The sequence below is a fragment of the Zootoca vivipara genome, chromosome 8, assembly GCF_963506605.1.
Source record: "Zootoca vivipara chromosome 8, rZooViv1.1, whole genome shotgun sequence".
NCBI classification, from domain to species: Eukaryota; Metazoa; Chordata; class Lepidosauria; order Squamata; family Lacertidae; genus Zootoca; species Zootoca vivipara.
This window is the reverse complement of record NC_083283.1, coordinates 10,058,350-10,074,098: the sequence shown is the minus strand read 5'-3', so window position 1 is coordinate 10,074,098 and position 15,749 is coordinate 10,058,350. Positions and strand designations below refer to the sequence as shown.

Here is a 15,749-nt window from a genome sequence, read left to right as displayed (position 1 = left end):
CTAACGCTTCTGAACTGAAGAGGATCATAATATAAGGATTGCAGCCTTGCCTGGGAGTAAGTCCTTGGGGCTAAATGGATCTTACTTTTGAGCATGCATGCACAGGAGTCTGCTGTAGGTAGCTAACTGTGCAATCTTATAATATTCATTTACACTCAAAAGTTAAGTCCCCCTGACTTAAATGAAGCTTAGCCCCAGGTATAAGTAGGAATAGGGTTGTAGCCATCAATGGTTTGGGGAACAGAAGAGGCTGAATTAAATTTAATATGTTGCTTTATAGGCAAAACTCTTCTTCTTTTAAGTGCAGCTGATCCCTGAAGTCAGTGCTGTGCAGTCTTATTCCAAAGTTCTTGGGCGTCTTTATCTTTTTTCCAGGCACGAGCAGATCAGTCTCGCACAGATAGCTCCAAAATGAAATTGGAGGTGACACATATTTAATGGTTCTCCGACCATTTTCTTTTCAAAGTTATTAATAGTTTAGGTTCTCCCTTTTAATTTTCTTCCACGCCAGAAGCAATTTTGAGGCAAGCAATGCCCGTGGCTCTGTTAAAAATGTGCAGTATCAAAGTACAATGGCAATAATAATAAAAATGTACGAATTGCCTTTCTGGGGTCACATCTAAAGGTCCCTATAAACCCAGCCCTCTGTTCCAAAGGGGGTGAAGTCAGATGCCTGCTAGGCATCACCTTCCTTTTACTCAGCACTGAATACTTCATTTCATCAATATCAAAGCAACACCACAATGAGAGACTTATTGCCCATGAATTTTCCTAATCCAACTTTCTAACAATGTCATCAGAAGTTGCTAGGACATAATTTGACGCCCTACCGCCACATGCCTATATTTCTAGTTATTAATTTATAAATTTAAAATATTTAGAGCCCAGCTTTTCCATTTAAAAAAAGAAAAGGGTCAGGTCAGGGCAGCTTTCAAATAAATAAATAAATCACACAGTCCCACCCTTAGAATGTCTCTTTTGGGGGTCTTATGCCAGCCTCAGCTCAGGCAGTTGGACCCTGGCTGAGCCAGGATAGGCAAGTTCTGCTGTCTTATTTTCAACTGAGCCAGGTTTGGAGAGTTAACCCTGGCTGAGTCATTCTTCAGGGTGCAGTTCCTTCCCAGGTTGTCCAGAAGATCAGACTCCGAGGAAGGGATGGGTGTGTGCAGGGCCGGTGTATCCATTTAGGTGAACTAGGCAGTTGTCTAGGGCGCCAAAATGGAGGGGGCGCTGGCCAGCCTGCCGGGGGGAGGAAACCTGCTCTTGCGAGAGGCGGCGGCAGGATGAGTGCCCCGAAAGGAGCGCTTTCGGGGCGCTGATCCTGTCGCCACCTCTTGCAGGGGCGGGCGGCCGCGTCTCCCTTCTCCCTGGCTCACTGTAGGGTGGGGGGAGGGAAAGCAGCCCAGACGGAGCCCTCCCTCGCGGCTTCCTCCCCCCTCTTTTTCTCTCCCCCTTCTTTCTCTTTCTCTTTCTCTCTCTCTTACCCCTCCCTCCCTCCCTCCCTTCCTTCTCTCTGTCTTCCCTCCCTCCCTCCCTCTCGCTATTTCCCTCTCACCCCCTCCTCCCTCCCTCCCTCCCGCCCTTACTCTCTCTCTCTCTCTTTCTCTCTCTCTCCTCCTCTCACCCCCTGGGGGGTGCCAGAAGGTGATCTCGCCTAGGGCGCAAAAAACCCTAGCACCGGCCCTGGGTGTGTGCATTTTACGTTCAAATTAAGGCGATGTGCAGTGCGCAGCTTGACATGTTGCACACTGCAGATGCAGAAGCTCGTTCCAAACTGCGATAGTGCACTAGTAAAAACTTTATGTTTTCCAAACGTATCTTTAAGAAAGAGGAAACAATGCCCCTCTTGGCTTTTAAATCGACCAGAAGACAGGCGGTTGCAGGGTAAATTAATGTGGCAGACAAGAGACACAGTAGCAGGAAAACAAAAACCTTCCATGCGCTCTGGACGTAGCCACACCTCCATTTGGTTTAGCACTGAATCAGGAGAAACAGCCATTGACTTTTCCACGGATCGCTGTTAGTTCCAACTGAGTGCCTAAGAGGGGGCTTTCCGGTGGCAAATGGCAGGACAAAGGCAGAACTGCTCAGACCCATGCCTAGAAACGTGGGACAAACAGAAAATCACTTGGATCCAAGTATCTAGGCCCAGGACAAGCAGAAATGTGGATGAGCTCAGAGTCAGGCCATGGACCCATTTAACTCCATATTGTCAACACTGACCAGCAGCAACTCTCTAAAGTTTCACACAGCGGACATTCCCAGTCCTTCTTGAAGATGCCAAGTATTGAACCTGGGACTTTCTCCTTCCAAAGCTCCACCACTGACCTACAGCCCTCGCCCAAATTACTTTAAAATAATAAGGTAGGGCAGCCTTTGATATGAGAACAGGAGTACTGCAAGGTTTCCCCCTATTTTCATTTGCAAAATGTTGGGCAGCATGTAAATATACCGTATTTTTCGTTCCATAAGACATACTTTTTTCCTCCTAAAAAGTAAGAGGGTATTCTGTGCGTCTTATGGAGCGAATGTGTGGTCCCTGGAGCCGAATTGCCCAGGGGCTAAAGGCAGATGTGCTTTTTTTTAAAAAAAAAGAAAGAGCTAAAGGCTAACAAGAGGGAATGAGCCTGTTGAAAGGAACCCGCTGAGCAACTGATTGCAAGAGATCGGGGAGGGAGATAAGAGAGCTAGCTCACTTCCCAGCCCCTTGCCTAGGCCTCAATTGTTGTCTGCAGAGGGAGACATGTGACTGGCTGATTAGATGATCTGTCTGGAAACTGTAGAAATGGGTCCCTTTCCTAGAGAAGCTGCAGAACTGTGAGTTGATAAAAACAGGATTTTTTCCCCTTTGCAAGGAAACTCAGCAATTGAGCTGATCCTTAAAAATGGAGCTTTCCCCCTTTGCAAAAAAGATGCACAACTCTGAGCTGGACCCCCCCCCCAAAAAAAAAACCGGGGCTTTTCCCATTTGCAAAAAAAGCTGCACAACTTTGAGCTGATCCTTTAAAAAATTGAGCTTTCCCCCTTTGCAAAAGAAGCTTCTTCAAATATTTAATGGGGCAAAGGCACCTAGGCCTCTAGGAGTTGGCTGCTATGCCTAGGACAATTCAAGAAAGCATTTTTTTTCTTGTTTTCCTCCTCTAAAAACTAGGTGCATCCTATGGTCAGGTGCGTCCTATGGAGCGACTGTATTTCCAGCAGAAAACAGTAAGGCCTTGGCAACCCACACAGTTTCCATAGCTGCCAAGTTTTCCCTTTTCTCGCGAGGAAGCCTATTCAGCATAAGGGAAAATCCCTTTAAAAAAGGGATAACTTGGCAGCTATGGTTTATACACAAGCACACATTGGGGTCCTAGATTGTGTTATCCCTGCAGATGTCACATTAAGCTCTCTGAGTGCATGGTTTCTTTCTCTCTCACACACACACATAAACAACTACACACAGAGAGAGGGGGGCACTCTGGCAATTCCTCCAACTTGCAGCAAAGATTTAATAGCAGAAAGTGTGTGGTTGAGATCCCAAATTGCTGAGGCTTCATTACTTTTACACAGCACGCTGCCGAATATTTATTAGTGCAACATGAAGTATTAGCATCAATAATTAAAACCAAACTAAATCAACCAAGGAGAAAGGGCCTTTGCTAATGCAGCAACAATGCGCCGGGCAAAGCGACGACCAGGCTGGAAGCATGGGCAAAGTTCCACCAGGGTTGCAGCAAGGCACTCCTTCAAACCCCACCGGGGAAGCAGGTTAGCACAGAAGCCCACAGGGAATCGACCTCAGCAGAATCTCTCTTAGATTTCACCAGGCAGTCTCCATATGCTTTCAAACTCATCTTCAGAGACCTTGATGACTAGGAACTTGCCTTTTTGAAAACAACGACAACCTGGAAACAGATTTTTTTCAGGGTGGCAAATCTTGTGTCATGTTCTGCACTTGTGACGGGACTGCAGAAAAGATAGAGAAGAGCCTTCCCTTACATTTGCTTTTTCCAACGGCGTCAGGGCAGGCTGGGAAGATGAGAAATGGAGAAAAAACCACGTCTCTTAATTGTCTGTTGCACGGATGAGTCACCTTTGCCGTTCAAAACCGGCTCTCATTTTTATTCATTCCGCTCTGGCTTCTACACGCCGGTTCCTTTTCCTTCTCCCATCCGAGTGCCTGATCTTTTTGACCTCACGCAGCAGAGATCCTGCTTTCCTCCTTTTAGAGGCCAGATCAAGCGGAACAGCCAGTTGCAACACACCCCTGGTTAACCCACCGCTGGCTTGTTATGACAAGATGCCAAAGTGATGTGTTATCTCCGAGTGTAAAAGAGAAGAGCGAAAAGGAGGCAAGCCTCCAGAAGTCACTGTGGAATAGGAACATCATTTCAGATGGGGAGAGCTGGCAATAACCCTGTACCAATAAATATTGCGCCCTCCTGTGCACAGGAATGGCTTGTGGGCAGATGCAGCCCCCATCAGGACCAGTGTTAGAAATTAGCCAGGCGCCAGGCGCAATTTGCAGCTGGCTTGGGTCCACGTGGAGATCTCTGGATGCCAGGTTGCCAACTGAGGAATGTGAAACATCACTTAGAAATATTTCCCTTGATGTTTGGATTTGTTTTATACTGGATTGTTATATTTGGAGTTTTATGCAAACCGCTTTGAGATTTGTTCTATAAAGCGGCACAGAAATGAAATGAACAACAAAAAACTGCAATGCCTCAAGGACCGCCTCTTTCCATACGAACCTGCCCGGACCCTGAGATCATCTTCCGAGGCCCTCATTCATGTGCTTCCTCCTTGAGAGCTCCAGAGGGGTGGTAACATGAAAACGGGGCCTTCTCTGCAGTGACTCCCCATCTGTGGGATGCTCTCTCCAGGGAAGTTCGCCTGGCGCCTTCATTATACACCTTTAGGTGCCAGGCAAAAACGTTCCTTTTTAACCAGGTCTTGGTTGAGCTGATTTACATCCTATGGCCTTTTAAAATGTGGAGGGTTTTTTTGGGGGGGGGGCTATTAGGTTGTTTTTATTTTAATTAGGTATTTTCTGGTTTTATATCTTGATTTTATTCTGTGAACCACCCTGAGACCCCCGGGTATAGGGCGGTATATAAATTCAATAAATAAATAAATTTGGCGATTAGATTACCTACCTGAGTTTCTAACACTGCTCAGGGCTCTCCCTGCACTACACCATTTCCAAGCCACACACCCCTCACTAGTCCTGCATCGTAGAAGCCAACTCCTAGGGGCCGAGGTCCCTTTGTCCCTTGAATGAAATATTTGGGGGGGGAGGCAAAGTTGATGGGCACTGCCATTCACATGGTGTGTACGAGCCACATCATGTGATCAATTATGCAGGGTGGGGCTTACCTAGCCCCTCCCCTCCCAATATTTTCTTCAAGTTGGCTCCCCTGCCCTTCAGCATAGTCTCCTTGGGTGTTCCTGTTTCGCTGGTATGTATCCTTGAACTCTTACCTCTGGGGTGGAGAGCAGGGAGATGGGCGTGCAGAACTGGGCCGCCCTGTGCAAAGCTAATTGCTCCGCCCGCTTTCACCTCTGCGTTTTGTGCTGCGTTTGTGTGTGGGTGCCTTCTGCTGTACGACCTGCGGAACTCACTGCCACAAGAGCAGTGGTGACCTAGATGGCTTCAGAAGAGGATTAGACAAACTCATGGAGGAGAGGGCTGTCGGCAGCTGCTAACCATGCTCTGCCCCCACAATTGGAGGCGACAACACTTCTGAATACCAGTTGCTGGAAACCACAGGAGGGGGAAAGTATTCGAATCCTGCTTCGGGGGGTTTACCACAGGCATCTGGTTGGCCCTGGTGAGAACAGGATGCTGCACCAGACTGCCTGATTCAGCAATTCAGACTGCCAATCACACCTCCATATTTCTGTAGCCAGGAATGTCCCCATCTCTCCATCTTTTTAGGAAGCTCTTCCTCACGCTTCCAGGATCTGTTCCTCTCCATGTGGCTTCCTCTTTTTGTGCGTCACCAGAGCAGGGCAAGATGCAGGCATCTGTACACCTTTGCTACCTGAGTAACAGATAAGTCAGGCTTAAGCCAAGGCTGGTTGTCCCCATACATACGCTGTGCCATAATTAAACTTGCCTCTAGCCAGGAACATTATTAAGACGATGTCCCTATTAGTGATGCTGCTGTGTGGGAGAGTCCTGGCCTGCTTCCTTCCTCGCCCTCCGAGCAAAGCATTTCTTGATCAGCCATAATCTTCCATCTTCTCTCATGTTTCAGCAGGGTGCAAGGAAAACGCTTAACTCAACGATCACCCGAACGGCAGCAACAGAAGTGTGAAGCGGTCAAGGGAGCAAGCAGATAACAGAGAAAGGAAAAGATGCTTAAATAAAAAACAGAGTACTCAGTTATTGTCTGGTTGCAGACGGGCCATTTGAAATCTCTAACGTTTGCAGAAATGGAAGGAAGAAGAAGTTCCCACCAAAGAAGAAGGGATAAATAAGGTAATGGACGGTGCGAAACTGTCGAAAATTAACAGCAAAATTGAGAGAATCTAATGATGAGTGTTTTGTGGAAGAATAGATGCCCTTTTCAGACTATTTAAAGGAATATTACAGTATGATGAACTTGCGAGCAGGATTTCAGCTATGAGCAAAAGAAGCAATTGGGTTATAATATTGTGGTTGAGATTTGATAGATAGAAGATAGGCTGCAGCAGAAGGGGAAGAAACAACAATTCCATGGGAAAGAGGGTGTGAAGTCAACAAAAATAAGAGGGGAGGGGGATGAAGATGTGTTTTGACTGTACATATTTAAAATGTTGAAACTTAAGAAAATATAATTGGGGGAAAATTGAAATCTCTAACTATTTTGAGCAAGATGCTTTTTATGTTTCCCCACCGCCTTCCAGAAGAGGAAGAGGAAGAGGAAGAGGAAGAGGAAGAGGAAGAGGAAGAGGAAGAGGAAGAAGAAGAAGAAGAAGAAGAAGAAGAAGAAGAAGAAGAAGAAGAAGAAGAAGAAGAATTTTCCAGGAGAGCAACATCAGAACCCTTAATTCTACAGAGCTGCTACCATTAATAATACATTGACCCTGGCGTGTCATTAAAAGGTTTTCTGAGCAAGTCGGGGAATCTCAGCAGAATGGAAAGAGCTCGGTCACATGCTTGGGGCACAGCAAATTTTCCTGTGCGGAGACCACTGGCGTTCCATATAAGCTGCTCTGAGGTTTCCAGGAAAGCAAGAGATATTAAGGTAATGAAGAGCAGGTCCCAAATCTGCTGACTTTCCTAGAAACATAGGAAGCTGCCTTATAGCGAGTCAGATCCACTAGTCCAACTAGCTTGCCAGGGTTTCAGATAAGGGATGTTCCCAGCCCTACTTGAACCCGAGACCTTCTGCATGCAAATCAGATGCTCCCCCCCCCCTTTGGAGTGCAAGACAGAAACGTCTTCCTGCATGCACTGCAATGTTTGGAATTCATGGTCGCAAGATTTGGTGATGGTCACCCAGGGGCCACCCAGGCTTTTAAAGGGGATTAGACCAAATTCAAGGAAGATGCACCTGCTGATGGCAATTAATGATCTGCAATGTTTGCACAGTGCTTTTAAGCATTCAAAGGGTTTCACATACATTATCTACTCGTGATCCCTACAGCCTGGATAGCTCAGCTGGTTAGAGCGTGGTGCTGGTAATGCCAAGGTTGCAGGTTCAATCCCCGTATGGGACAGCTGCATATTCCTGCATTGTAGGGGGTTGGACTAGATGATCCTCGGTGTCCCTTCCAACTCAATGAATCTATGATATTAGAACAAACCTATAAGGCAAGTCAGTCTTACTGTTCCTTCACATAGTGCAGATGGGGAGACTGGGGCAGAAGGCGAGCACCTTGCCTAAAGCTACATAGTGAGTTCGTGGCAGAGGCAGGATTTGAACTGGGAGCTCCCTGACTCGCAGTTCAGTCTCTTAGTCAACAAGCTATACCTGCTCTCCACTGAGAGCTGCTAGTTAAACAGGACAACCCATGTTCAGAGGCAACGTAACTCTGAATAGGAGGATGCTGCTTTATTCAGAGTCAGGTCATTGTAGATGCCAGAAATTGAACCTCGGATCTTTCGAATGCAAATCGGGTGTTCTACCACTGAACCACGCAGTGTCTGATGTCTAACAGGTATGGGGGGGCTGTTGATTTCATGCCCTGCATCTGGCTCTTAGAAACACCAAGACTCTGTTGCACCAGAGGGCAAGGCTAGAGAAGCAATGGATGGAAACTGCAAGTAATGAGGTCTTGGCTAAACATTAGCAGAACCCTCCTGAGAACGGCTGGACAGAGGCACAGAAACAGCCTCAGAAAGTGGCAGGGCTCTACTGCTGGAGGTATTTAAGCAGAGCATCTTGCATTGCAGATTCTGCATTAAGCATGGGGTTGGTCTAGATGACTTCTTGGGGTCTCTTAGAACTCCATACATTATACAGTCCGATGGCTAGATGGACTGATCCAGCAACAACAACAACAACAACAACAACAATAATAATAATTTATTTGTACCCCACCCATCCGGCTGGGCCTCCCCAGCCACTCTGGGCAATGCAGTTCTTAACATTTTCTTCTACTCGTTTTAATATTTAAAATTACTCTTTTCCACCACCCGGCACTACTGTCCACAAGCGTGCAATATAAAACATAAAAGGAAAACTATCTATCTATCTATCTATCTATCTATCTATCTATCTAAAAGTAAGTCCTACTGAGAGCAGATCTGCTAAAATCAACAAAACTAAGTCATGCCCATTAATTCCAATGGGTCTACTCTGAGCAGGTCTAGTGTTGGCTACAGCCCACAGAACGTGTTAAAGATTAAAAAGCATTTACATAAAATGGGTTTTAAAAGATTCCATTAAACATAAAATTTGCGTATCCCCAGCCATGAAGTGTTGCCAAAATAAGAAAGTGCATCATTGTCCCCCAGTAATAAATATTCCAGCTGAGACATAGACAAATGGCAAGAGAATTTTAGCCGTGGTGAGTATGAAGCATGACACTTTAAGTGTTAGCGAAATATAACACACTAAGTATTCCCGGGGGGGAGCACAGTGGGTCCTACATGCAAGACAGAACTGCAAGGGATTTCTTTCTTCCAAGGCTACTAATCGGTTGCATGAATATTTTTTTAAACTTTCCATCAACTAACTAAAGATGCTGATTAATCAGGCAGCCAAACTTTCTGTAGACTGTAAGAAGTAAAAAACTGCAGGTGATAAGCACCACCCTATGAGTTTTTCAAAAGCACGTCAAAGTGCAAGTAGATAAATAGGTACCGCTCTGGCGGGAAGGTAAACGCTGTTTCCGTGCGCTGCTCTGGTTTCGCCAGAACTCACTGCAGACAAACACCGGCTCCCTCGGCCTATAGAGCGAGATGAGCATGCAATCCCAGAGTTGTTCGCGGCTGGACTTAAATGTCAGGGGTCCTTTACCTTTTTTATTAGTTTTTATAACTTTTTTTATCCCAAATGAATGGTGGCAAAGAACAAAACTACTGCAAAACAAAAACAAAAAACGAGACCATTTAACAACAGTCACATATCCTCACGGCTAATAATTTCAAGATTACCAGGAACAGCCTCTTTCAGCCACCAAAAGCCTGGGGGAAGAGAAATGGGTTGTTGTTTTTAGATCCCTCCCGAATGTTAATAATGAGGGAGACTGACACACCTCAACAGGGACGGTGTTTCACAAACAGGTAAACACCACTGAGGAGGCCCTGCTATGGGTCAATGCCCAACCAAGCAGCCCCAGAAACAGGACTGCCCTTCCGATCATATGACCCAAGATGGTTGATACTGGTGGAGTCACCTTTGTGGGTACTGGAGTCTTGGCACACTAGTACGACCACCTTGAATTGTAGACCACCTTTGAATCACAGAATTGAAGAGCTGGGAGGGACCCCAAGGGTCATCTGTTACAACCCCCTGGAAATCAAGGAATCACAGCTAAGGAATTCCTGACAGATGACCACCCAATCTCTGGCTAAAGACCTCCAACAATGGAGAGTCCACCATCTTCCACTGTTGAACAGCTCTTACCATCAGAAAGTTTCAGTGGGAATCTCCTTTCTTGTAATTTGAATCCATTGATTCAGGTCCTACACTCCAGAGCAGCAGCAGAAAACAAGCTCGCTCCATCTTCCATGGGACAGCCCTTGCTTTCAAGTCTTCTCTTCTCCAGAATAAACACACCCAACTCCCTCAACTGCTCCTCCTAAGGTTTGGTTTCCAGACTCTTGATCCTCTTAAAAGAGTCAATCTCCCTTCTCCCTCAAGCAGCAAGGAGGATCCCATAGGATCCCAGAATTCTAGAGTTGGAAGGTCAAGTCCAACCTCCTGCTCAAGACAGGACCTCTTCTTAGACATGCTGGCTACGACATTTGCAGCACCATCGAAAAACAAAATAGGCCTTTTGTTTCAAAACTATTTGTTTTGCTCACATACACAGGCAAGCAAATTCAGCCAGCCAGCCAACCAATATTTAAATAATTGACTGATTGATTTTAATTGCGTGCCAGCCCTAATTTATATATCCTGATCTTCCTTGGGGGGTCAGTTTTATGCAGTCTCTGCCACAAGAGCTTGGAGCAGAATCAGAGAACTGTAGAGTTGGAAGAGACCATGAAGATCATGGAGTCCAGGTCTTCCCAAACTTGGGTCTCCAGTTGTTTTTGCACTACAATTCCCATTCTCCCTGAGCACTGGTCCTGCTAGCTAGGGATGATGGGAGTTGTAGTCCAAAAACAGCTGGAGACCTAGGTTTGGGAAAGTCCTTCCCCCCTGCAATGCAGGAATCTTTAGCCCAAGGTGGAGCTCAAACCCACGGCGCTGAGATTAAGAGTCTCGTGCTCTACCGACCAAGCTGCCCCTCAGAGTGCTGTATGCACGATCCCCAGGCAATCTCACATCACCTCACAGCACCCTGGAGCCCTCTTAAGTTTAATTCATGGGATTGTTCTATGCCCCTCTGCAACATTTTCTAGGTCAGGCAAGAGAACCTGCAGCCCTGCAGACACTGGTGGATTCCCATCAGCTCCAACCTTCACAGTCAATGGTCAGGGATGATGGGAGTAGCATCTGCAGGGCCACACATTCCCCACCACTGCTCTAGACCAATTGGAAAGCCCACACTACAAACACTGCTATTTCTTGTTGTTGACGGTCTTAAGATACAACGGAGTGCACCTCTGGGGGTGAAGCCGAAAGCTGGAGAATCGCAGCGCCTGCTGTGGCTGCTGAGACCTCATAACTGCTGCCTCCCACATTATTTTTGCATGGAAGTGACCTCTCTGGGGCACAAGCCTGGGCAGGGTGTATGGAGGTCCTGGTCTGCCTAGACGACAAGACCTCCCCCGCTGATGGGGTCCAAAGGAAAGCAGAACAAGACATTGCAACACCAGCTTGGCTGCAGGAGTTGCCGGAAGGAGGTATGTATACAAGATGCCATCCAACTGTCTTAAGGACTTCACTTTGGATTTGTGTAGGGTTTTACTCTTTAGCCGTTTCTTCTCCCAGAGATGTTCCACATGACAGCTATAAACCGCTTTTATGGTGTGGCTGTTAATATCATCATCATCATTCCACCATGCCTCCAAGGACCCAAGGGTGGGTCTCCTTCCCTTTGTATCCTCACAACAACCCTGTGAGGCAGACTTGGCTGAGAGATATCAACTGGTCTAAGATCGACAAGGGTTCTTGGTTACCCACCTGGGATTCGAACCCACACCTTCTCAGCTTTAAGTCCAACACTGCAACCACTGCACTGGCCTGACATCTGTAAAAATATGTGTGGCTTCTCTGCACAGGCCCTGCACTGTTCCATAGCTACCATTCATTTTACTGGTTTTACACTGGAAAGCCATACTAAATGTACCCATACTAAAAATGAGACATAGTCATCAGCCTTCCATTTGCCCTTTTTGCATTTTTGGTTTGTTTATTTCATGATAGCCCATGGCACAATAAGCCACGCCATACATTTAAAGAACATCCTTCCCCAAGAATCCTGGGAGCTGTAGTTTGCCTCCTCCCAGAGCTATGATTTCCAGCACCCATACCAAACTACAGTTCCCAGGGTTCTTTGGGAAATCCATGGTGTGGGTGTGGCCCCAGTCACTAAAGATGCCATTCTGCTGCTAGGGTATATTCCAGCTTTTATATTGTGGAATACAGTTGGTGTGTGACCCTTCCATTTCACCCATGCCCTTGGTATAAGTCTGTTTCTTGCAAAGTTCTCCACACTGCAAAATGTGAGTTGTTAGTAATGCACAGAAACCTTAAATTCTTGATCACTGTCAATTAATTCGATATTTAAATATAACTATGGTGGGTTATCAATTTGCCACGATTCATAATAGAGAACCTCAATGTCCAGGGGAAGTATACCTGCAAACAGCAGGTACAGACAGTGCCACCTTCACACCCAATTTGTGGATGTGGTGCAGCTGACCAGCGCTGAAAAGAAAATCCAGTATTAAGTGGACTCTTTGTCCGATCCACTAAAGCACTGTTGTGTCCTTGTTGTTTTAATTTCTCACTGATCTTGCTTTTCCTTAAAAACGGGGGGGGAGGCTTATTCATCTCCATATTTAATTGCAGAGCTGCGTTTCAGTGGCATCTCATTTTTTAAAAACGAATAAGCCTTTTTCGGAACTCTTCTGGAGAAGCATCTTTGAAAGCAGTGTTTTCAATCTACGTGCCTTTTTACAAACTCCCCAGAGAACATCACCTCCCCCCCCAAAAAAAAATAAAGAGCACAAGTGTTGCTCCCGGAGAAACACACACAGAGACCCAAACAACCGTCTGCAATTCTTTTTGTTGACAACAAGTTTCCATGAGGCTGTTGCCTAGACTAGAATGATAAAGCACCACAGCCAGATCATCAAACATTCCTGTTTCTATGGCAAATTCCCCACAACACCTTGAGCGCTTTAGACTTTCAGGAAAACATGTTCTCTTCCATGTGACCAAGATAACATTACGTTATCACAGCCCTCACATCTTCAGGCGTTGCATCTCTCAAGGGCTCAGCCCCCCCCCCTTTTCTTTTTTCTTTTTTACAGGAAGAAAATAAAGCCATGCTTTCTATCTTTGCAACGAGCTTCCATCCAACATCGCTTTACCTTGCAGGAAAAGAACCCAGCCGATCACCTAGTGCCACAATTTAACTCCGTTATCGAAACGCACCCTAGCTATTGATAGCGATCAGTCCACCCCAGAAAGCAAATTCTTATCACGCGTTTTCCCCAACAACCAATAATTCATATGCTTTCCTGTGCCTATAACCCACAACCCGCCATCACCAATCCAGATTTATTTACCAGGGTGTTTTTCTGCCCTTACAAACCACCACGGTTTCTTGCAAAGAGCCCTTTGGGTAAAAGAGGCACGTGAATGAGAAACATCTCTGAGCGTTACATGCTGCCTTCCCAAAGGCTGATTCACACATTACATTCAGCACAAAAAGCAAAACACCACCGAGGTGGATTTGCAGACACGTGCATCTTACAGGGAGCCCGGGATCAAGTGCAACTCCCGGCCGGGTTGGCTGCACATCCCTTTGCTGCAGCAAACCCGTGTGTGCAGCTCCATAACGTGAGAAACGGCCCTAAAGCTACGCTCTCCGTTCCAGGATCTGGGTCTGCAGCTTGCTAGAACCCAACCAGAAACATGTTGTGGTTGGCATCGTGGCATCGGCCCACCAAATGACACCCCCTCCTAATATCCATCCCATTGAGGAATGCCAACCCATATGGACATGATTCCGCACCCCTGGTCCCATCCAACCCACCCACCCCCCGAACATTTTGCCCATCGAGCAAGCAATCCATCAACCGCGCGCCCAGGTGTCATGGGGTGCCAGCAGCGACTCACACGAAGGCGTGATAGAGCAGCGCCCAGCCCCTCGGCCTCTCCAGGGCGTCGTAGATCAAAGTTTGCATCCGCCTGTATTTCACGTTGTTTCTCTTGACGGGTCGGCTCAGCGGAGTCTTGGCCAGCAGCCCAATCCCTTGCGCGGACCTCTTGCCACCGTCTTCCTTGCCCGCCCCTTCCAACAGGAGGGTCCCATCTTTGTCTGCCCCGGCGCCCAGAGCCAGCGCGCCCTGCTCCAAGTCCCCAGCGGCCAGCCCCACTTTCTTCTCCTCCCCGACGTGTCCGCCGCCGCCACCACCACCATCAGCCCCTGGAGGTGGTAGCGGCGGCGATGCTCCTGCTGCCGCCGCTGCCTTCCTGGATTTTAGTCCCATCTTCCTCTCCTCCTCCTTCTTCTTCTGCCCTGGTCCTCAGAGGTGAGCAAGGGGTGCGCAGGAACAGCAGCCGCGGGGAGCCAAAGGCCATGGTCTGCGCCCACCCTCCGATTTTTTGGGGGGGAGGGGAGGGTTCCCCCCTCCCCAGCAGCGCAGGGCAAGGGAGGAGAGAGGGTGGGGAGAGCTAGAGAAGGAAGGAAAGGCAGGGCAAGGGAATCACATCCTCCGTCAGGTCATCGCCGCCCCAGGGGAGATGGGCATCAGCTCCGCGGGCACCGAGGAGGCATCAGCGGCGAGGATGCTCCGGAGGAATAGGAGGAGGAGGAAGAGGAGGAGGAGAGAGGGAGCTGGCAGCGGCAACAACACCTGGTCCAGCCGGGAAGGGGCGAGCAGCTCATCGCAGGGTTTATTTCCCAGCCCGACGCAGGAGAGCCCCGGCGCAGCCCCCCGACCCTCCTCGCGCGCTCCAGCTTCCGATGCAAGCCAGGGAACGAGTTTTCTCTCCTTCTCTCCCTCTCTCTCCGCCCAGCCCTGCCCAGCCTCACCGTAGGGCGTGGTCCATTGTAGAGATGGGGAGCCAGCAAATCGCAGCAGCGCCTCGACCGGCTCCTCCTTCTCCTCCTCCTCTTCCTCCTGCCCAGTTTGGCGAGGCTTGGCGAGCGCCGGGCGCGTAATTGCGCACAGAGCGGCGGCGAGAAAGGAACCTGCTGCGCGCTCTTCACCCGCCCGTTTTATGATTGCGATTGCCGATGGGTGCAAAAATATAAAATAAAGGCGTGTGTGTGTGTGTGTGTAAATCCCCCAGAACCAGGCGCGAGGGATTGCCCCTCTCCGGTAGAGGCAGCAGCGGCAATCGTGCCGCCAAGCTGGCTGTTTTCGTGGCTCTCTCTTTCCGTTCCAGGCTTGGCTCTGGTAAGAGATGGGAGGAGGAGGAGGCCCGGGCTAGGGGTTGCCGGGACTCCCCGCGGCTTTCGGGCTGGGAGGAGGTGCGGGGAGGCTGTCGGGAGAAAAGGGAGGCTGCGAGGGGGAGGAGACCGGGGAGGGGTGCTGCGTGATGACACAGAGACACACACCTGCACGATCACCTTCCCCTGCCTCGGTCCCAAGGCTCCCCACAGCTGCAGCTTCTGGATCCAGAAAGGAGCTGCGTTCATCGGTACGATTTTCAGAATGGTCTGTGATGCCGCCTGTTTTTCCAGGGCTCGGTCATAGGAGGAGGATTTGCGAGAAAGTGTGCCTAAAACACATGTAGGGGTCCTCTTCTGAATTTGCAAAGAGTGCCCCAAAGCACATGCATAGCGCCCCCTTCTGAATTTGCAAAGGGTATCCCAAAGGACATGCAGAGTGCCCCCCCGCCCCCATTTTTTTGAGATGCCAGGATGTGAACCTGTAATCAGAACTGTAGAGTTGGAAGGGACCCCGAGGATCATCTAGTCCAACCCCTGCAATGCAGGAATGTGCAGCTGTCAGTAGGAGAATCGAACCTGTGACCAAG

At 48.3% G+C, this 15,749-nt stretch overlaps 1 protein-coding gene across 1 annotated transcript in view; it reads right to left on the bottom strand.

The window, feature by feature from the left end:
- KCNQ3 (potassium voltage-gated channel subfamily Q member 3) overlaps positions 1-15,408 on the bottom strand; it is a 132,005-nt gene extending 116,597 nt beyond the window's left edge. Inside the window, exons 1-3 of the mRNA XM_035124426.2 lie at positions 15,328-15,408; positions 14,800-14,887; positions 13,881-14,283 (exon numbers count right to left, since the gene is read on the bottom strand). Of these exons, the coding sequence (XP_034980317.2) occupies positions 13,881-14,283; positions 14,800-14,887; positions 15,328-15,408 (572 nt within the window). The remainder of the gene's footprint in view (positions 1-13,880; positions 14,284-14,799; positions 14,888-15,327) is intronic.
- Between the last annotated feature and the right edge of the window lie 341 nt (positions 15,409-15,749).